The 24,081-nt window shown below is 37.6% G+C and overlaps 1 protein-coding gene across 5 annotated transcripts in view; it reads left to right on the forward strand.

Moving 5' to 3' along the window:
• The window catches only part of DLG2 (discs large MAGUK scaffold protein 2), a gene marked incomplete at both ends in the record, with an annotated part of 740,481 nt that overhangs the window by 237,954 nt on the left and 478,446 nt on the right, over positions 1-24,081 (forward strand). The window contains one exon of one of the 5 annotated variants that reach the window (XM_079537735.1): positions 9,092-9,169. The exons of the other annotated variants lie outside the window; for them this stretch is intronic. Within the exon in view, the coding sequence (XP_079393861.1) occupies positions 9,092-9,169 (78 nt within the window). Of the gene's footprint in view, positions 1-9,091; positions 9,170-24,081 lie in introns of those variants that run through there. 5 annotated transcript variants of the gene reach the window in all.

Raw genomic sequence — 24,081 nt, forward strand, 5'->3', positions numbered from 1 at the left:
TTTGAAGTGTTGAAAAAGATGCTATATTGTATTGTTGTCCCAAAAAAGCTAAAACTACTTTTCAGGATTTTTTTTTCTATCAGCTCTAGTTCATCCATCATCAAAATGTATCCCACTAGCTATATGCTGCCTCAGTTCTTCACCTGGTTTACACTCTACAAAAATCCTATGCAACTGTATTTCTCATATTTGGCCTAAGAATGGGAGTACTCATTAAGAAAACACGGCACAGCGTTTACCTGTAGCCATGTTTTTCTTCATATAATTAATTTAATGAAATATTCTTTAGACAGTTCATATTTTAATAATTGGGATATTAATGTTCTTCTGAAGATCTTCTCATTCATGAACAAAAAATATATTCTTTCTCTTGACCTCATATTCCTTTAGAGTTCTTTTCTCTTTTAGGTCAAAGCGGGTACAAACACCACCATTTATTACCGTTGTTGTCAAAATGAACCTTTTCATCTGTCACATTACAATAAGCCACTTGTGTAATCAGTTTTGTTACAGACTCGAACAGACTTTTCTGCAGATTTCTCTAAGGTTCTGTACAAACCAGTGCGGGGGTAGATGCTCTCTTTTTCTATAATTCTTTATATCACATTACTTCATATTCATTAATACTTTTATCTTTAGCCTGTCCCAGTGTGGTAGAGCATTATTCTTTTCATTTGAGGCAGAGCAGCTGGCTTGCAAAGAATAATTAAGCTTACGTGGAAGAATTGTGGCAGAATTAAGAGAGAAAACCCTGTACTGTGCTTCAGTGACAAATAAGCAGTGAGTCAGTTCCACAAGCATGAAGACCTCTTCCTTGTCTCTGCATACAGGAAGCTGGAGTTGCAAATAGTCCTGGATTTCTCCAGGGGTGAAGGCCCCATATCTGGTGACATTCAAAGCCAGGTTCTGAGCACCTGATCGAGCTGTAGAGTCCCTGCTCATTACAGGATAATTGGACTAGATTACCTCTGAAGGTCCCTTCCAACTTCATTGTATGATGACTTATGTTGTTTGGCAATTAAGCTTAGTAATAGACCATCATATGTTTGGACAGACTAAATAGAATCTTTTCATAAATTGTGGCATTGCTTGTATTTAGTGGGGCCTTAAAGCCCAGCCAATTCAAACTCCCAGCCATGAGCAGGGTTGCCACCTATTAGATGAGATTGTCCATGGCTGCATCTAACCTGGCCTTGAACGCCTCCAGTGATGAGGCATGCACAGCTCCTCTGGGCAGCCTCTTCCAGCACCTCACTACCGTTTGAGTAAAAAATTTCCTCCTAACATCTAACCTAAATCTCTGCACTTTTAGTTTAAAACCATTCTCCCTTGTACTCTCACTATCTTCCCATGTTAAAATTTGTCTTTGTCCTGTTTATAAACCCACTTGAAGTACTCACTTCAAGTTTGTTAACTCACTGTCAAGTTTGTTTTTCAAGTCTTCTGTGGAAGACCACAATGATGCTTCCCCTGAGCCTTCTCTTCTCAAAGCTGAAAAAGCCCAACATTCTCAACCTTTTTTCATAGAGGAGGTGCTCCAGCCCTACAATCATCTTTGTGCCGTTTTTCTCTATATCTCTTTTCTTTTGCATTTTAATAAAGAATACATCGCTTTTTAAACCAGAGTTCAACACCTAAAAGGTTCAGAAATGGTTGTAGCGATTTACCTCTGAAATACCTTTTGACTTCTCTTGTAATATTGGGCTGCTCATCCTCTCCCCTTAGGGCTCACAGTATCAGGATTCATATTCAAGTGAAGATCACAACGTAGGAGACCTGAGGACAGAGGTGAAGAGCAAGAATGAAGATTGAAAGGGGATCTGACAAATGTTTATAAATATCTAAAAGGAGGTGGGAGACAAATAGATGAGGCCAGGCAGTTGTCAACGGTGTGTAGCAATTGAATAGGAAGTAATGGCCTAAAACTTGAACATAGGAAATTGTACATTAACATGCAGAAGAACTTCTTTCTGGTATGGGTGACAGAGCACTGGAACAGGTTGTCCAGGGAGGTTATGGAGTCTCCTTTTGTTCAGATATTCATGACCCATCTGGATGCCTACCTACGCGACCTTTTGTAGGGTATCTGCTTTAGCAAGGGGGTTGGACTTGATGATTTATTGAGGTCCCTTCCAAGCCCTGTGATTCTGTGATTAATGATAATAATAATGCAATGAAAAGGAGCAGAAGTCAGTTTCTGTTGTGTTTGTCTATTTTCTGCCACGTCGAAGCCTCTGGAGGGGAAGGGTTTGCAGGGATTGCTCATACGGGGGATGTCCCAACCAATGGCATAATATGGCTGAAAAAGAAGGAAGAGAATCATAGCTGGGAATAGTGATCTGCTCTGCTTTAGTGCAGGCTGGGGAGTGCAGTGTAAAGCAGCCAAGACTCTAAAGTAACAGGGAGCAGTGAGCGTGGGCTCTGCTGTTGCACATAAATTTGTTGAGTGGGCTCAAACCATGGGAGTGTGCATGTGCCTGTCAGAGAGGAGGTAATAGCATGAAGTCAGTTTATAGCTCACCTTTTCCCCATCCTTTTATATTTCATCACTTCCAGTTCTTCACTTCACTGTTCATTGAATTGGGCTACTTGTGCATGACGGTTTTCTTGATATTGGTATCAGGATGAGGGCTAGACACATTCACCTCAAACTATTAAATGATGCTAGGTCAAAGGAAGCCATGTGTTTCACCAATACACTGGCTGCAAATCGTGGTGTTTCTGTTTAAACTGACTTTTTAATTTTGCTCTTGAGGCTGATAAAGTGAAAGAGAGATTTAAGGAGGGGTTTGAAAGAGAAGTCAACCTGTAATCAGGAATAATATAATGCTTACGATAGGATGATATATATATACCCTGCCTGTTTGTGTGGTGTCTCATTTTATTCCTTTCTAGAACAGAGATAACATCCCAGCATCTCACAGAATTACTTGCAAACACAAAATAAACAAAGGTCCTCAAATACAACGGGTTGGGAGGCATACATGTAGTGCTGTAGTAAAAGTGTTTCCACACCAGATTTTGTTTTTTTCAGGATTATGCCTATCAAATTCCTTGCAAAATGCACTGATGACACAGAAAAGCACTGACTTCAATATGTTGTTCTGTCTTTATTTTTATCTCCCCAAAAATAAATTTCCTTGTTGATATTATTTCCCATGGGACTACTGCCATGCAAATACATAATGTACTTTGTAAGTCATGCTTTGATTTGATACAAAAAATCTGAACAGCAAAATGGCACATCTAAGGGTCCTTATGCCATTTTGGTTGGGATTTCTTAACTTCACTGGAAGGAACTTCCTATCAGAAAGGTGAATAAGGAAGAAATTTGTGCAGAACAAGGGACCAAGATAAGGATAAAGGAGAAATTTGCAAGTTCTGATTTATTTTTAAGGCTGATAATAGTTGTTATGTTGCTTGTGTGACTCACTAGAATTTCCTATGCACCAACAGAAACTAGAGTGGAAAATCAATTTTGAAAATCAAAATTAAGTACCATAATTAAGACTGCCTCCATTGCAAGCCTTAACAAATAAGAGAAGGGGAAGAACTGGCTAAATTTAAAGCATTGTCTTTCTTATATTGTGTAGTGGTAAAATACATTGCTTTGTGCAGGCATGTGATTCTCGCTCTTTTACATAATATTTATTCATTTTCCGTTGCATGTGCTTGAACAATTGAAGCTCTATTTCATGCAGCTGTGTAGCACAGCACTATGTCCTCTCCACTCTTGGCCTTTTGTGCCATGCATCATAGGATCATAGAGTCATCTGGATTGGAAAAGGCCTTCAGGACCGCCAAATCCAACCTCTAGCTGGTCCCACCAAGTCCCATCACTAAGCCATGTCCCTCAGTGTGTCATAGTTAGCTGAGAATCTACAACATCAAATAATAGAAGAGTGAAGAAGTTGCAGAAAAACTGCACGACAGAAGGCAAATAGAAAATTTCTGGGGTCTCACACATAAGAGAGATCTGCTGAGATAGATGCTTGCATTTTATTTCTTTATTTCACTTTGACTACATGTGGAATTCTTCCTGCCCTCTCCTGGAAGACAATTCTGCCATACATCAGAAAAGCTGATGGAGAAGTCTGTATGCACCATCTAGTGTTTCAAGGGGCACATTATAGTGGGGCAAACCTATGTCACACCAGAGTTCTGAAGGGTAATTTCTGAAAAGGAAAGGATTGGCACAAGAATTATAATGGAAGTTAGATATCCTAGAAAAAATGAAATTGGAAGAGAAGAGCAGGAACCTCTGTGATCTTTAATATACAGCTTTTCATTTTTTTGTTTCTGTTTTCATCCAATCTCCCTTCGCTTTTTGCTTTCTTTTCTGAGACATTTCTTTGTCAGGATACGTGACTGTTCTAAGAATTGCTAAGCTCTTTTCCAGACACTGAATTCGATTCTCCAAGGAAGCATCTAGCTTTTGAGTAATCTAGTTTTCCCCATCTTTAAAATTCAGGCAGAAGTGATACAATTTTATGTTTTTTATTAAAAAAAAAAAAAAAAAATCTGTTATGGAATATCATAACTGGAAGAAATTGATCTTTCATTTCTATTGTAACTTTAACCGAATGGGTTTGGGGTCAGCAGAAGAGAAGTCAGAAACGCTTCTGGTGTTGCTGACTGGGGTCACTACCCCTTTTGAGAGCATAGAGGTGGATTTCCCATACAAATATTGCCTGTGGCAGCAAGAGAAAGAATGTTTGTCCAGTGAGACTCCTGTTGGTAGCACAGAAGGAAAAACGTGATCCTTAGAAAACTTTGGGACTTCCACTTACTTAGACTTGTGTAATGTCTAAAACTTGTACCTTCAGGATGAAAAAGTAGAAACAAAGGTTCATGTATTTCCTAGTATTATAGTCATTGAATAACCTATCTTGGCATCGTGTAATTGCGTAAGATAATTAGATGTGTTGGGAATCAGGGAAGATTGCTTGTACAGTCGACAAAATCAATATCTGTTGTTGCCTCGTACTAAAAAAAAAGCTAACTTTACATCATTAGCTCTGCTCTTGTACCCACAGCTATGCAGAGTGTTAACATACAAGCATCAAAGTAAAGTTTAAATCTGGTATTTCATTTTTAACTTGTTCCATCTCCTGTCCATTTTGCTGGCAGCAGAGTTCTGCAAGCCTTGAATGACTAATCTTTTCATCTGTCTTCCTATTCTTATAAGAAAGGCATTATTTATGACCGAACCATATTTGTATTTTAAATGGCCTTGTCAGCGCATTTTATGACTGCTGTGTGTGTATATTCGGATGAGGTAGGAGAGAAGCAGTATCTACAGCTACCATCTATCTTCACCACAGGTATGTGAGGGGGAGGTTGACACCCCACGTGTTTGCTGTGAGAAGTTATCCCTTAACAAGAAAAGATTTATGCCCTGTCTAAAGCAAAGCTGTGCTTCTTCCCATGAGCTGCTTAAGTAAAGCAGTGATGTAAAAATTGAAAGAGGAGGCTGACCATCCAAAATACTGGTGATGCTCAGTGCACACAAACAACATTTCACACAGAGGGTGATGAAGCACTGGAACAGGTTGCCCAAGGAGGCTGTGCATGCCCCATTCCTGGAGACATTCAAGGCCAGGCTGGATGTGGCTCTGGGCAGCCTGGTCTGGATGTTGGTGACCCTGCACATAGCAGAGGGGTTGAAACTGGGTGATCACTGTGGTCCTTTTCAACCCAGGTCATTCTATGATTCTATGAATTGGAAAGGTGTTCAAAACAGCCATCTGCTGAGCGTCAATTCAAATAGAATCATAGAATCATTAAGGTTGGAAAAGACATCTAGGGTCATCTAGTTCAACCGTCAACCCATCAGCACCATGCCCACTAACCCATGTCGTGATTGCTCTTGCTGGAGATGTTGAGGAGCCATGTCTTAATTGTAATAGGATTCCACACAGTTGTTGCTTTGTGCTTATGCCCATGCGTTCAGTTGTGGTGAGATTTCAGAGAGGCACAAGAATGCAGCTGAATATATAGTATAGAGGTGGTTTGGTTTAATGAAAAACACCTTTGCAGTAAGAAGCCCCCTGTAAAATTTGCTCTTAACCGATTATCTCTTGTGTGTGATAATATTGCTGCTCAATTGCACGCATCTCTCTGCCCTTGTAATATAGCACTTCAGTGAGCAAGCTCAAGTACGTTACTCTTGTGAGCAGACTGCAGCTGGGAGCTCCAATTCTTCTTCTAAAGCAGCTCAGCTTGTAGCACTTCTGTAAAACGCAGACTTTGTAATGGTTACAGTAAAGTATTAATAATCATAAAATCCCTGGGTAACGATACAGACCTAATAAACCTGTTATTGGCAATGTATGACAGGCTACTGCATGATGGAGCTGCAAGAAAGCAGCTTGTAGTCTGCCCATTCCTGGACTGTAGGTTTTGGTTAGATCTGCAAATGCATGCAAACAGTTAAAATGCATTTCTGACTGGAATCAGCATCAGGTATTTGGCAAGGTTTGTGCTTTCTGATCTAATATTTTCAGGGGGTGGAGAAAATTATCTCCCAATTGCTTTGTCATTATTCCTTAAATGAACAATGTATTCTGTTGGTTTTTTTTTTTCCTTTAATTGGGATGAATTGTGGCTTTTTATTGCTCCCTATTTTTCTGAATAGATAGTTCAGTAAAGCTGCTAATGTTGATGATAGAAGTCGTAAACCGAGATTTTATTGTTTAGTGAGTGTTTCCTTTGATTTTCTCAGCAGTTGAATATACATAAAACTATGTAAATAGTTGCTTGAGAGGATATACTCTTTTGTTGTTGTAGTGCAATGATTTCAAATTATGATTATTCTCTTCATAAAAGCAAGGGAGTAGAATGGGAGAGGTGCTCTGCTGTTCATGCATATGTAAATTTTTTATTTTTGCTCTTTTTACATTAGCTTTTATAGCGTTAGTTAAGCTGTGTAATGATGCTGCTTCTCCTTTTCTGTATTTTTTTGTTTTCCCATCTGTGTTTCCTTGCAGTGAAATCCCATCAAGAAACCTCTGGGGTTTTTTTCCTCTTTTTTTGGGGAGGGCATCATTCTTCCTTTTTGCTTCTTTTCTCCATCACCTACAAGACAACATATCATTCCATAAATGTGGAGAGTGGTACAAATCTGTTATGCGGTGTAACAAAGGTTTTGCACCTTGGACAGTCCATCTTCTTACCATCAGAGAGTTGGAGTGGTGTTAAGGACAGATAGCTCTTCCATAGCAATCATACTCCAGATGAGACATCATTTTACTCTGTCTTGTGTTCTTACAACTCTTTGATTGCCAGCATTAACTAAATGCCTGAATAGGAAGCAATTAGATGGTACTCTTTCTCCAGAAATATTACCAGTTATCCAATCTTTTGTCAGAAGCTTTTAGATGTCAAGCAAAAAGGACCTATGCCTCAGAGTTTCCAAGAAAACAGTTGCTATCTAAGAATTTCATTTAGTTAACCAACTCGCTATTTTAAAATGCAGTGAAGGAATTATTTGAACTATTTCTAGTTGTAGCAGAATTGAGAAGTATATGCCTTAAGGCTCAGAGCTTGGGCAATGCCATCTAGCCCCTGTATCTTGGATGCTTTGGGTAAGATTGAAGAGGGGGTGGAATATTTTTCCCATTTGAATTTTGCACCCTGGAGAAAATAGTTTCAGCCATTCATTGAAATTCCTTGGGCAGAAAAACTGCTTCCTTGTCCCCAAGAGTCCCATACTGTGTTGCTGCGGCTGTATTTTCTTTTCTGTGCACCTAGTAATTTTGATTTGCTTTTTACTACGGAAAAGCAGAGCAGAAATTACTGTTGCATGTGCTTCACTAATGCAGTCCCGCATGCAGGGCAGCAGTCGTTCTGCTGCATGCTGGTATCTCAGCAATTGTAGGTGGGAGGGCATGGGGCAGGATTTATCCTATATACCAAAGTGCTATCAAAAACATAGAGATAAACCCTGTAAGTTTGCAGTTTTACTACTGCTCCCGTCTGGGAAGAACATCTGTTTAGTCATATGTCTGGAGCCAAAAGGGTATGTTACTGCTTATTGTTTAGAGATTATCACTGAAGAGAGGTACAGGGGTTAAAGCTGAGGTATTTGGCTGAAGAGAAGCGGCATGTTGCAGTTCTACTGCAAAAAATGGGCTGTCATAAGCACTTCTCAGCTCCTGATGTTAAATAAGTTGCAATTAGAGAAAGGGGAAGAAGCATGCTTAGGTAGGGCAGAAGTTAAAAATTAATTTGAAGGAAAAAAGAAAAAAAAAAGGGAAAAGTCAGTTTTCTGGTTCATGAAGCTATTATCAAAGCAAAGCAGGAGCCCTTGGATGAGTCTCAAATCTTTAGCAGTGTATGTATGACATCAGCAAGAGAATGGAACAGCTATGATGCATTTCTGTGGCATACTGAAACTAGGCAGCAAAAATATCTCTGGATATATCCTAAGCCACTCCAATAAAGTAAAACCCATTTTTCCTTCATACCTTAGTTGCACTGAAACACACGCAGCACCTGTTCCTTCACCTTAACAGTTAAAACCCATTTCTATTTTTGGCACTCCTGCACCCCTTTCTTTCCTGCAGTGCTGTGTGCCTCAGATTGGAAGTGCTGCCGCTTCTGTTGCAAAGCAGAGAGAAGCAAGGAGTTAAATTTCAGAACAGGAGAAGAGGAGGTGAGCTGTCTGCTACAGTAGTTTACTGCAGCTTCCTCTCATACTGACACATATGTAGTTTGTGGTGACAGTGCTAAAGAACTGCAGACAGGCACTTAGCAGACTGGATGTGAGCTGGATGCAAAGATGCCTCACCCCGGCCTTCCTGCTGTCAGTATGTAAATACACCTGCAGGCTGGCCACGCTGGGGTGGGCTTTTTGGTTTTTGTTGGTTTGTTTTTTTTTTTTTTTCTCAAGGCAGCATGAGCGGATCTGACACAGCAGCAGCGTAGTTGGGAGATCTGAGCCAGCGTCAGACTTGTATCTCAGCTGCGGTGGAAGTTTTTTGGGTGTTGGATTTTGGGGTGGCTTTTTTTTGTTTGTTTGTTTGTTTTTAATTATTTTTGTCCGTGCGTGTCTGCGCTGCGCATTCAGACTGAAATCTTCATCACTACAATGTTTGCCTCTATCTGGTATGCCAAGAAGCTGGGACGCAGGTTTGTGCATAACGCCAGGAAAGCAAAAGCAGAGAAGGTATGTTCCTAGTGGGAATATAAAGCCTTATGTCTCCAGCAGGCTGCCTGCTGGCATCCTGTTGTGTATCTGCTCAGTTTTTTAATACCCTGAAAATCCATCTATTGCTATTCATGATTTCATGCAAGAATCCTTCACTACTTTGCATATTAGTTACTAAATGCCGAGGAAAAATCCTTTCAAAAGTCTTTATGCTCTTTTTTTCATTTCTTTTTTTTTCTGCAAGATAAACAGCTGTAAATCTGCTGTGCTGTGTGTTAAAGGAGCACTCCAGTGAACTTGTTGCTGTGCTGCATTATTTTTACTAGTCTGATATTAGGCTCTTTAAACAACCATTGATTGTTTCTTGCTCTTATGTATTCTTTCCTAGCAAGGGACCAATGAGAATGTAATAACGTGTGAAGCGTTTATAATGCTTGGGAATTGGGTTTTGTGATACTTGTTGAAACTGTGCTGCAGCATGGATCCCTTTCATTTAAAAAGATATTGGCATGTAAAAATGGCCAGTGCTATCCTTCACTGTTTTATTGCTCATAAAACATAACTGGGTTTAACCAGGTGTTTTCTGGGAGCCCTCCTAGGTGAGATCCCTCTGCCTCACGTCTGCCTGAACAAAACTTAAAGTGCTTTAGCATTTACAGTAGTGATAATTGGAGGATGTGGAGGCTGTTGCTTTTGTTCTAAGAGTAGGCAGTGTTTAGTTAACAGTGCATTCCAGTTTAGTCCAAATTAACAGACAAACCACTTTCCAAATGGGACTTATTCCTCTTTTATGAAACTCGGTTTCAGGTTGGGTGAGAAAACTTAAATGCGATGTTATAAAGTTGCCTCATTAGTATGATAATGATGGCTTTCTCTTCTCCTCACTGTCTTTGATGTAGTCAAAGAATTTATAAATGGGTTGCGTTGTTATGTCTTTGATATATCTTATGCTATGTAATGCAGTCACTGAACCAGTGAGTAATTATCCATTGCCAGAATTCATCTGTGGCTGGAAAAGCTCTTTACATAGAGGAAATTATTTAGAAAAAATACGTTTTTATATTTATGGCTGAGGAAGGGGAAATAAACGGGCATCTGCTTTTTCTGCAAAATATTCCTAGCGTTTAAATAGGTGCTTTATGGCAATTCTGAAATTTAAACATCCAAGCCTTTGGGAAGTTATCCAAGCAACAGTGGTTCATATATTCTGCACCGTGTGCATAAAAGAAATTAAAAATTCAGTTGGCTCTATGTGGGACTGCCAAGCTTTCTTTGTTAAGCATACTTTGACAAAAAGGGCAATCATGTAAGCTCTCCTGTTGTTTGGATGTCGCTGTGGGAGGAAGAAAAGTTGCAGGCTGGATCTTCCTTAGTCCAGAGGGGCTCCCTCCAGAGGAATATTTGCTGTCAGGCTTCCTCCAGGATGGCGGAGGCAGGATGAGTGGGCACGTCCCACCCTGGCACACTGGGGCTCACTCAGTAGCTCTAAAAAGAGATTTATGTTTAAAGCATATCTGCATATGGACTATTCCAAACACCTTGCAAAATTATATATGACAGCGACAGAATATTCACCTGAAATAGAGTCTTCAAGAATGCTTTACAAATTTTATCTCTTTTCCTTTCCCTTTTAAGGTATTTGCAAATATTTCTTTATAAATCTATCATTTTACTGCTTATTCAGCTCTGTAGGACTTTCAAAATAATTGAGAAAGCTCAGGTCAGTGCTGTTGAAGCTCTGAAGCCATACCTCAGAATTTTTAGAGAAAAGTTTTTTTTCTGAACATTTCTTGAGCATGCTATTTGCATGCTTGCAATGAAATTTTATTTTTGTCATAAGAGAGTAAGTATACAAGAAAACATCTTCTAAGCTGGTTGCTTATAGTCTGATAGCAAAAATAAAATTTATTTCCTGGAGCTTTACTCCATAGCCAGGTCTCAATTTTCCCGATTTAATTGCTTTTCTTTCTTTTTATTTTCCCATAAATCAATGGCGTACTCCAGCAAAGACAGAAAACCCCATTCCTAGCAGGGTGCTATTGCAATAAGTGCTATTGATGACTGGAAGCTGATCAGCACTGACATCTTTGATATAAGACCTTGGTAATGGGAAAGTACAGATATGAAAATGACTGTCAACAAGTAAATTAAAAGTAACACAACTGCATAGCTTTTTCTGGTTTTTGCTTGTTTGTTTGTTGTATAATTGTTGGGTAATTGAATTATTATGCAGTTTTATCTTTTTTTTCTGGAAGAATAATTAGCTTTCCTCTGTGTGCATGATTTGAATTAAACATTGTTTTCTTAATGCGTTTTTGCAGATAATATAATGCAATAATTTCTGATGGCCTGTATGCACAGAGATCCTTGCTGTTAAAATCTTTGTAGTAGATAATCAGGAGAGTGACAGATTTTCCATTACGTTTAGCTTCTTTAGACAAGAACAAGCCAAGAATTTTTAAACAAGCACTCTAAGACATAGAAAATTTATGGGAGCCTATCTCTTTTCTTAGGACCGGAATAAAAATTGAGGAGTGGAGAGGGTAAGAAGGTTATAGAATGAACTTGTGCTCACAAACTTATGCACGGCCTGACAGAGAAAGAGGAGGTGAACTTGTGTTTCCAAGAAGTGAAATGGAACATGCGGTGGCGGAAGGTGCACACAAACATGACTGTGTGGTGCTCTTGTCAGGTGCTCCATGCATGCACCAGGATGTGTGGTTATGGCACCATGAATGGATTATAAGATCATAGAATGATTTGAGTTGGAAGGGACCTTTGAAGTTGATCTAATCCAACTCCTCTGCAATGAGTGGGGACATCTACAGCTAGATCAAGCTAGCTGTATCTCCAGAGCTACCCATCTCAAGCTGGACCTCCCACCTCCTCATTCCTTCTTACCTCCCTACAATTGAATACAGCGGTCCTCATTCTGGGAGAGCTGAAGTACTGGTAGCTCCCCAACTCAGTGGAAGATGCTTCCGGGTTCTGTGAGATCCTTGGAGCCTGAGGAATTGGCCTGTGCTGCTATTTTCAGCAGCAAAGCAGCAAAGAGCTGGGAGGTCATAGAGAAGGGGTGGATCTTGTTCTTAATACGACCTGCAGTAACTTTTCTCATGTCTTTGACCAGTAACTTCTTGAGTGTTAGCACTGCTGCTCCTGCATTTCCAGTTCTTGCATCCCCTTCAGCCTGATTTTTAGGCTGTGGGCCGTAAGACAGTCCCTGTGGTAGGGCAGTATCTCTTTGATTTTCCCAGAAAAGTTAAGGGTGTTCTGGTAGATGTTAGGCACTGAAAACCCTAACATGAATTCTTGCAGTAAGAATTGCATGTAGGGTTAAAATTTCATCTGAAGAGCGGAGAAAACATGGGAAGAACTGGATGAATGGCAGTCTTAAGTGTTCTAACCATGATGTTAATGGTTCTTTTGTGATAGGTGGTGTGCACCAGTATTTCTATTCAAGGCATGTTTTCATGGTATTCTGAAAAGCCTCATTTTAATTCAGAAATGGAACAAAAGATTCCTACAGTGTGTGCTTGCAGCCTTGAAGGCCAATTTACCCTGGGATTATCTTTGATGCTTACCCTGCATCAAAAGTGAGGTGGCAGAAGTGTAAGAGACTTGATTGCTTTCCTCTACTTTGCCTCTGTGAGGGCCCATCTGCAGTACTGCATCCTGCCAGTACAGGAAGGACGTGGAGCTATTGGAGGTGGTCCAGAGGAGGGCCATGAAGATGATCAGAGGGTTGGAGCACCTCTACTACAAATGAAGGCTGAGGAACTTGGGTTTGTTAAGCCTGGAGAAGTCTCTGAGCAGATCTCATTACAGCCTCCCAGTATCTAAAGGGAGTATATAAACAGGAGGGGCACCAACACTGGCAGATGGTTACAGGACAAGCGAGAATAGTTTTAAATAAAAGTGGGAAGATTTAGATTAGATATTAGAAGGGATTCTTTTTTACTCATAGTAAGGCAGTGGAACAGAGATGTTGCCCAGAGATCCTGTGGAGGCCACGTTGGATGGGGTGTTGGGCAGCCAGATCTAGTGTGTGGCAACATTCCCCACAGTTGGGGATTGGATCTGGGCAGTCTTTAATGTCCCTTCCAACCCAACCATTCTCTGATTCTATGATTTCAAAAATTTTGGAAACTGAACCCTCTGCCTCTAAACCATTCATAGCTGAAGCATCTCATGTCATTAAGTAAAATCAGATATTGCCTTTTAATTGTTCTTAATATTTTTGGTTTACCATAGAAGACTCAAGTACAAAAGTTCCTTATACTTCATTGTATTTATTAGTCTGGGTTATAAATTACTTGTGTTATGTATTGCATTTATCTACAATTTCTACCTCAGTGTGGTTGTATTGGCTTGACTGCTAATGTTACTCTTTCCCTCAAGCAGCAAGATAGTGTGCAGGATGCCAGTAATATTGCCTGAGACCAACTCAACTCTTTTCAAGACAGCTCTGTTCTTGTGTGTTTTATTAAAGTTATTATAATGCTTTGAGGTTGTTGCATGAAAGGAGTATTGTTATGAAAGTAAACGTGATCATTTAAACGTAAGAACTTGAATAACTTAAGGCAAAGATTGATGTCTTGAATTTTTCTCATTAAACCACAATCAAGAAAAAACCAAGAGATGTTAACTGCATGCAGTTATGTTATAAAAATAAGTACTCTAAATGATTGGAAGAGGAACAGAAACGTAACAGAGCAATTAATCATGTTGATCTGAGAGGGTGAGCTAAAGAACTGTGAAATACTTTCTGATAATTCTTCCTAATATGGATAGATTTTGAGTTTCAATGTTCAATATTAAAAGTGGGGATTTTTATTTTATTTTATTTTATTTTATTTATTTATTTATTTTGCCAGAGTTACCCTATTACTCAATTTCATTAGGAAAGACTAACACAGAGTTTTTGATTTGTTTGAAAGCGGAATCTGTTTGAATCATGAGACCCAAATTATAAATGGCATCATAATTGGTCCTATTGTTGAGTTTTTACATCTGAAGAGGAAAATCACTTTAAAAGGAAGTCCTGATGCGATAACTCATAGCAGCAGAAAAACAGCATCCATAAAAAGTGTTTAGATGACAATTGACTTTCACCCCTTATTTTACAGAATAGCATTATTATTAGAAATCTTTTTCTGGTTTTAGGTACCAAAATGCTTTCATGGTGATAGCAGTACTAAGAATTGGTGTCCTGTATTTGAAAATATGCATTTTTCCCCCAGAAGTCTTAGTTTATTATTGTAGTTTAAACTCATTTATTCTATTTATAATTCAAGACAGAAGCTGTTTATCTTTTAAAAATAAATGTGTGCATAATGATACAAGTAGTGTGTGGTTTCTGAACTGTTGATAAAGCTATTGATAAAACTAAAGATTACCCATAAGCAACACGCACAAACTAAACCATATCACTGCAAATGAGTAGTTTTAGATATAATTGGTGCATACTAGGTAAGAGAATGTAGGCCAGAAGGTGTTTTTTTAATGTGGGCTCTGTTTTAGTGTCATTTTGGGTAAATTGAGTATCCCTGGTAGAATGGCAACCTACAAATATTTGCAAAAAGGCAGGAAAATTTGCCTTAGTAAATTAATAAAACTGGGATGATGCATAACAAAAGAATATTATCTGTAAATGCTGACATATTTCATCATTTTTCTGATGGTGTTCTGGCAATAGTGGAAATTAACTCTTCATGTTATGATGACACTTAATACCCAGATCATTCTCATATCTCTATTCTAATACAGCTAATTGCAGAGTAGGCTTTTCTAAGCTGTGTATGCTTTTTCATTTTGATTTTGCTTTCAAGAAGCTGCCTCCTAATCTAGTTTGAAAGACAGATAAGAAGTTTACTTGAACCAGTAATTATTCACAAAAAAGAACAGAAAATTATTAAGAAATCATAGAGTATTAGATAAACACATTTTTCATTACATCATATATATATTTAATTCCAAACAAAGCAAACACTACTCTCTTTGCTTCAGTATTTTCATGCATACTGTATGGACTTTAGACTTCTTCATAAGTGCTCTCTTTCAAACTGGAGCTCACTACATTATTTCGAGTCCACTGGGGTTACGATGAAGTGATAAAGCTTGTAGGACTTGTTATTGCCTTGGCTAAAGGTGAAATGACTGCTCCGCTATGGGACATCTCACATAGCTGCCAAGCTATAAGGGAAGGTGGACAGTTTTACTTGCATTTGGGCCAAGGAGGGCTCGTGCTGATCAGATTCAGTGAGATGACAACAGTTTGTCACTTATTTGTAGAACTACCAGGCTTATGCCAGGCCACTGGAAGAATCTTTTCAAATGGAGTTTATAAGTGCTCTGTTTTAAAACTTCATGGAAAGATCTTTTCCTTTTACACATAACTGAGAGAGGAAAAAAATATGTGAAGTTTTTTTTTTTTTTCTTTCTGGAGCTCTTTTTCTTTAACATAGTTGGAATTCTAAGGCATTTTCTTATGTTTTTATTTAATCCAGAACCATATAGCTACTCAACTCTTCTTTCCCCTTTTTTCCTTATTTGCAGTTGGTTATGATCCCATGTGCACCGTGATTCACATATAACTGTAGGGATAAGCTGCTTAAGTGGAGATTTATTATGCTTATAATTCGCTTCCACCTTACAATCAGCATAATAATAATAAATAAATTCAACTAATCTTACAAAAACGCAAGAGTGATATTTTAAAACAAGATACTGATGAATAATAAACTACCAAAGTTAATCCTTTACAATCTTTTTTTTTTTTTCCTCTGTGAGGGATTTTGCTCTTGTGTTGCTTGACTGTTCCATCTTTGTGGGCCCAACACCTACTGTAACTATTAATGAGTAATAATAGGGGTTATTGTTTAAATTACCTTATGCTGATGGAAGAAGTAGCTCTTAATCAGCTATAGGTGAACTGTTTGGAAAGAACAGAATATCTCTACTCTTCCTCTCGAATTTAATCTCAGAGAACACAATTAATCTTAGCTGGCTGCCATGCAGTGATGATGCCTCTTTTTTTCCCTATGCGGTGCCATTCTGGCGTGCACATGCTGTCAGGTACAGCACAGCCTTTCATCTCTTATCCAGGGGTCTCCATGGCATGTCACATAAAGCAGCTTTTCTTTTCCACATTTAGCCAGTGCAGAGATCATCTTAGAAATGGGGTGAGTAACTTTTCTGGTTAAATTATTTCATTTACTTAAAACCAAGATGGACACGAAGATGTTCAGAAAACAATTGCCATGACAATGGTTGCATTAATTGCTGCTCTGAGTTCTCATGCTGTGACTTAGATGGAATCAGTTTGGATCTGTTCTAATAAATAAGTGGTTTTATTATCATAGGCCACAAGCTACTGTTTTCTTCAGAGAAAAATGAGAATATGCCTGTCTCTCTTTCTTGTTTTCATTATTAAATAATCTCAATATATTGTTTCCACATTTTTTTAAATTAAAAAAAAAAAAAAGAGAGAAAGAGAGAAAAGCAGTATATTTATTGTACTTATAACTTTACTTGGACTTTCCACTCTTGGTCTACGCAGTATATCATATTGTGTTAAATCCCAGCGTGCAGCACTGTGAATATCATATTTAATTCATAAGATGCTCATTATTTCATTGTAATTGTTTTGTTTCTTTGCATTCCCATGCTATGTTCAAGTACATTTTGAAAATGGGTTCATATGATGTGCAAGTATGGTGCGTTTTTCTGGCATTATTTACCTCTCTGTCCTGCATATGCAATTCAAATCAGCATAATAAAATGTGTTAGATTTGCGTTCTGGCCTGCATTTGGCATCACTTACTGTGTTTGCAAATAGAGATCAGCCTGAAACTCTGACAAGATACAATCTGTCCTTTGGCATCGTTGTCCCTGGAGAAAACTGGGAGATGAGAATTCTCTTTTAGTTCCTATGGTAAATCATCAAACTATACTTTTAGTGTACTGTATAAGACAATACAACTGGTATGTACAGAACTTGCTGCAAGTGGAAGGCATCCTACCAAAAGGATGGCATATGCATCTATATGTATTTTAATGGTGCTGATTTTTTCTCTGCTGATGTGTGTCAGAGAAGACTTAGTGAGGAACATGCAGTTATAGATTTAATCTATGTTAAAACTTCAAATAAGAAATTTTAGCCAATCCCTTGATTCTTTCATAGATGCAATTGATAGGCTTTACTACCAGGCAGGAGACTCAAATGTGGTGTGAAGCACTTGCAAACCTTTATGAAGACTGAAGCTTTCTTTTTAACAATGTCTTTCGTATACCCCACAAAACAGTAAAACAAGGTTCCCCATTTGTCATCGCTATATACGCACATTGCAGGTCTATTCAGAAATGACAGCCTTTAGATGTAAAAGTGTATGAACCTACACAGCTTCCACAGCTTCTAGCTGTTTTAAGATGATGCCAGCACCATTCTGAGTGACTCATACAGCTCTCCTATTAGATTAATCAATTAATTAATCTTAGCCAGTGTTAACTAATCTGAGGCTATCATCTGCCTTTCCTGAAGCTCAGCAGAGCAATCAATAACTGTCATTATTAAACCAGAATTGGATTTCAAAAGTAAACTTTGCACGAAAACTGTATTTTAGTTCTATACTAGAAATCTTCCATTTATTTGCCTGTCTTTCATAGGGTCATTCCTCCCTATGCCATGCAGCAGTATTTAAGCCAGCCATGGATTAATAGCTGTGATACTGCTTATCTCTTAAAAGTTTGCTTGGGAAATTGTTACTTTGATAAGCAAGGTCATAACTTACTCATCACACTATGTTGTTAATGTGTAATAAGAGGCCTACAACACCTGTGTACTTTATTCAATTTAAGTCTTGATCATATATATCATGCTATTTTATACAGTTGTGAAATATTCTTTAGGCTTGAGGCATAAGGAAGGTGTAGGAAAACGGGAATACTCATATATTTAATATTTTATTGTTGCCCTATAAAAATGCTTTGCAGTAAAGCCAATACAACAGTCTTCTAACCCACTCTCTAAGGGATCAGTATATTTCTACTTATTTCCTAAATGTGTATTGTTTTCCAGTCAACTATGAGATACATACACTTAATTTTGATCATCTTAGCAGAAAACTTTCATAAAGATTTTAAGTGCATTGTTTTTGAATGGAACATTCTCCATCTCTGTGAGGTAACAAAGGGTCAGGAAATTCTATATTAGCAAAAACAGCTTGGCAGTTAAGAAGTATCAATTTACTGTTTTGAAATAGCTTTTCAGGATTAAGTGAAACTGATCCTATTTGCTTCTGTTTGTTTTCAGGACTATTCTTATAGACTGTTCATGGTTTTGTTTGGTGTAATGTTCTATTGAATGAACCTTCACCTTGAAATAGGACACGCTGTTACTGTTTGTAACTTCCTCCAGTCTACCTTTTCCATTTTTCACATTTGCCTTCACATATAAGGGTAAAAAAGTCATTGACTCCCTTGTCTGAGACTCTTGTTACTTGACTTAGACAATAGCAGAATAATATTTAAGAATGTTTTTCTTTATTTTTTGTCTTTACAGAATTCACTGTAGTCCCTCTTGCCTTACATTGAACAACATCTGAAACATTCAGATACAGTTATTGGGTTGCTCTGAAAATAATGCCTCCTACATGTGTTCATGGAAACTCCAACACATACAGAGAGAACAATAACACTATTTGATAGAGTAAATTCTCAGCTAAGAGCTCTTTTTCAACATAGTTACTACCATTAGCAGTGCATTTTCACCAGCGTTAAACAAGAGCTACATGTTGTGCATGTAAAAATCTGTGTAATCAGAGGTGAACCACAGTCACTGCTGCTGGAATGCACCATCCGCTGCCTCACTGTGCTGACATGCACTTTTTTGTCTCCATAAATGTTCAGCAAGCATCAATGAATGTCAGTGAGTACAGTTTTTTCTGTGGGAAGGAATTCCATGATACACCTTTGTTTCATCCTCACTTCCATGTCAGATGCCGTTTGTCAGACCACCCCTCTGCTGCCATCTGTCACACAGCAGCAAAATGTAATGGAATACTGGAGGGAAGGTTCAACCTCTACTACTATACCACCAGCATCTATCTCTGACACTGTGGGCCAGTGTCATAAAATATGAGGCATTATTTTTGGATCAGCCCTCATACTGATCTAGGAATATCTTGTTTGAAAGCTCCTCTCAAGTAAACATGCTGGGTATCATCATTTTCTAGCCATATTCAACACTGAGACAGCCTTATAAAAGGTCCACATGCAATTTCTTCCTGTTGAGCAATTTCATATAGATCTGTATGCATAAATCTATTATAAGAAAAAAAAAAAAAAACCCAAAACCAAAAACAAAACAAAACAAAACAAAAACTTCATCTGGGAGATTTTGAAAATTTTTATTTCAAATCTGAAACAAAGAATTACATATATCCATGTTAGTTATTTAAAACACTGTTATTCTAATAAGAGATAGTAACGTTGGTAATAAAGGCATTAAATCAGAAACATCATATTGAAGATAGAAAAAAAATAACCTGCTGGAAATATTACAATATACTTTTCCTCCAGCTTTTATTTCAGTTGGCATATGAAGTGAATTATCTTTCTAATTAATTTAAAATGGCATTCAGAACTTCTTTCTGTTGAAAATACTGTGGGGAACAGACCTATCTCTAAATGGCAAACTGGAAAACAGCGTACATGATTCTTCACTTAGCTGATAAGGGAAAGTCTACAAAAGAGAGGATGTTTACTAATGCTTGTTTTAGAAACTTACTGATGCTGTGCAAAATGCAGTTAAAGACTTCTATCATTAAAAAGATTGTTTAATTTCAAAAACACACCTTTAGCATTGCCACCCTTTCTAATTAAATATTTAGTTGTGTAGTAAATTAGGCATGTCATGATCTCTGCAAACTAGCTCTCCGTTTACTGCCGCATAAATGTTTTACAAGCTGCTGTATCGTTTCTAATAAATTAATAATGAAGATTTAGATTTTAACTGATTAATAATCTAATTTTGTATTTAGAATCTAATTTAGGTCTAGAGACAAAATTGAAGTAAATATCTTTGGCAGTGATCCCAATTCTCTGACAAAGTCACCAAGTGATAAGGAAAAAAACAAATCAAGATAAAAGAAGTGGTTGGAACATTTAGGAGAATGGATGTTACCCTATGAAAACAAAATATGCTCTACACATGACTTCTACTGTCATATGGTCAATGGTCAGTGCAGATTTTCTACAGGAAACTGCCGAGAGTCCATTAAACAATGTATGAATTTAACTAAACAGAGAAGTAATTGGGTTAAATGTTGCTATTTATGCCACGAAGCTTAATGCTTGTATTTTGAAATGTCATAAACTTCCTGGAAAATTACATCTACTTCTGGTGCCCATAAAACAATACTAACAAATGGTTTGTGAAACAACCAAAAACAGATTGTGAAGTGGTCTAAGGTGGGATAGAAAAAACTTAGCAAAAGGAGGGTTCAGAATAGCTGTGCTGGCACAATTAGATACTGCAAAAATACACAGATAAGGTTTTTAAAACTTTGTCAGAGTTCTAAAAAGGGTTGACATGGTGGAGGCTGACCAAATTTGATATTAGAATAAGGTACAGCATGCAGAGGAAGGAAAATTAACCACCAGAAGAATGGAAAGCTGGAGCACATCTTCCTTCTAAAACCTGAAGGCTTAAAGGTTGGGCCTGTGCTTTCATGGAGTCTGTGAGCTTCTTGTGTGATGCCTACTCTAACACTGAATGAGGTGAACAGCTCTCTTTTTGTCTTATATGGCAATATCTTCAACATTTACTTCTCAGACTTGTGGCAGGGATGAAGTCAATGTTTCACAGTTTCATCAGTCCTGATACTGAGATGAAATTCTACACTAAGTAGAATTAGTAAATTTACTGGACATTTTAATCCTTATATCTACCACTATTACCTCCACACTTCTGAGCAACCTTTATAATCTCATGTCAGTAGTCCACTTCTGCTTCTAGTAAATAGAATTTTATCCCAAACATAGAAAGAGTTCAGTTTAATTTGGGGTGTGAGCACGAAACACAGAATGGAATCATAGAATGGCCTGGGTTGAAAAGGACCATAATGATCATCTTGTTTAAACTCCCATGCCACGTGCAGGGTTTGTGTTTAGGAGGATTTCTCTGATAGCCATTTTTTTGCTATTTTTGCATTAGAACATTATTTAAAGTCAAAATGTGGTGCTTTGCAGTGTTCCAGTAAGAGTGGCTTGAATGGAAATACCATGGTTTATCAAGGATCAGGACCTGCCCTATTGTGTCTCTCTGTCTGTGCACTACTCTGTGTAGTAATAGGTCTGATTTGTTGAGTGGAGAGATGATTATTGTAATTGACGTAATTAACTTTTCTTGTGATTATCTTAGACTTGAGAATGTATTTTGCTCTTTCCCAATTAAGGTTGTTTCTTTGATAGAACTAAGCATGCTGTGTGTAATAATGAAGGTGGTTTGGGAAGGACTTAATGTATATAATTGGAATCTAAGATGAGGTAGTCTTCTATCAGCAGGGGGGCAGGAGAGCTGGTCTGTATAATTGAAGTACAGCGTAATGGGATTACCTACAATTTTAAACATTACTTTCATTAAGGAAAATAATAAACATATTTATTAAATATAGTCTTTGCTTGGGACAATATTTGTTATTATGAAAAAGCTTTTGCAATTAAGCTTGGGTATAAAAAATTGAACATACTTCATCAGTTTCTGGAAAATGCTTTTGTGCATAAAATTTCACTAAAATAAAAGAGCTTTCACAGCAGAGGCAGTTAGCCAGATATTAGTAGAGCTCACATCTAACATTCCCTGTAAATTTTTCTATGTGCTTTCATTTAGTCAAGGTCAAATCAAAAGAAGTCATATTCAAATATACTTAAACATCTATCTTTTAGAAGCTTTTAATGGTTCTGTTTTTCATGGTTATACTTAGAAGAACTAAAGGCTACATTTTTTACTATTTTTTTCTAAGGAGCATTTTCTGCTGAAGCTATAGAAGTATGATGATTTAGGATTTATGAGATGGATTTCTGAGCCAAATTTTGCAGGAGGTCAGCTACAATTCTCATAGGAGTCCTTCCTGTCATTAAATATGTATCCGTGAAACTCTCCATAATAGCAGAAAGTATTTTCAAACCGTATAAAGCATTTTAAATGTGATTGCTACGTTGGGGCGGTGGTATAATGTGATGTTCTCTATGGATGTTTTTTTATTTCTTTTCATTATCACTTTCGAGGATTTCTCTTCAGAAAAGCACTAACCTGCAGTGTATAGCTGGTTTCCTTAATCAAAGCTTTTAGCAAAAGGAACTGCTTTCAACCAGTATTGCAAATCCTTCTAGTTTACTTCCAGGAGTTCTGGTATGGCAATGCCTTGAACATAATGCTCATTGGGTCATAAAGTACAACTTTTTCTAAGCATACATATAAATTGGGATTTGCCGATACTGTGAGGACATATGTTAAAAGTTTATTCTGTCACAATGTATACATATTAAGAAAGCTCTCTTTTTCTGTAATTTAAAAAAGAAGCCTTTCAAGGGTACGTGATTGTATTTAAAAGTGTATTTTTAAAGCTAAATAGAATTATACAGATAACCAAATACTAAAATTTAGGGGAAAAAAAAAAGTGAAAAAGATAGTGCTGTTGTAATCTCTTTCCTTGGCCACTGTCATGTCCCCTATCACCTGCCCCATTCAGCAACGGCCTCACCTGCCTTACTTTTGCAGCTGCAGTACCTATAGAAAATATTCCTCTTGCCTTTGTGTGGCCAGGTTTAACTCTATATGGACTTCAGATATCTAAACTCCATCCAAGAATATCCAAACAGTGTCTCACTATTCCTTCTGTTCCCTTGTCCCTTCTTTCACCTCTTGTAGGCTTTTTTAATCTGAGTTTCATTGTGAGTAACTTGTTCAGCCATGCATCCATGCCACTCTAGCTTAAACTCCTGTTATTGTGATAGATTGTTCTTGAGTATGGAAGAAACGATCCTTGAGTAACAGCCAGCACTCCTGGGCCTTTCTTCTGTGTGAGACTGTATCCTATGGGATTCTTTCAAGTAAGTAGATCCCAAGGAAAAAAATAGTTATAGGCTTGGCTTACACATGGTGCTCATTATCTTGTGTTTTATTGCTAGAAAAAAATTCAGATCCAGTCTCCAGAATTATCTGCCATACTGAGAACTGACAGAATGGTGCCAACTCATATAAATCTGAACCAGTTGTTCTTTAGGGAACGTATAAAAATGGAAAATGTAATCTTGCATACTAAGTAAAAATGTCAACCTTTAATCACAGTTCTACCTAGCTTCTCAGATGCAGAATTTATTTTTACTTCTCATTACTGTTAAATAGGATTATATTTTGTTCAATGGGAAATCTCCTGGAAGCATAAGGTGAAGAATTTGAAGGAAAAACTCCAGTCATTTATTTTATTAAGAGAAACTGTAGGACATCCAGAAAAAGGAAATATAAGGTCTAGGATATGAGACAAATGACAAACTCTGTTGTAATTTTCCTATCTATGTTAGTCTCATGATTGTTTCTTTGCCAAGACCTCTCATGAGCAGCCTTGCCTTTCTGTCAGTATGTTTGTAATTTATGACCATTTTGAAAGAAAAAAAAGAAAAAAAACAACATCATATTCCTCTCCCTTTTCCCAGGTGGAGGGTTGATTTAATATTTTCCATCTTCACTTTCAGCAATTTTTCCCTTATTCTGTGCCTACCAGTGTCATTCCCACACGTCTCTTCAAACTTTTTCTCCCCTGAAACCTTCTTTCTTTTCATTATCCTCACATAAATTTGTCAATGTTAGACCACACAGTAAAACTTTCCTGGTTTTTCCTTTAATTGTGAGTCCCTGAAATAACTAC

Source organism: Tetrao urogallus (genome assembly GCF_951394365.1).
Source record: "Tetrao urogallus genome assembly, chromosome: 1".
Taxonomy (NCBI): domain Eukaryota; kingdom Metazoa; phylum Chordata; class Aves; order Galliformes; family Phasianidae; genus Tetrao; species Tetrao urogallus.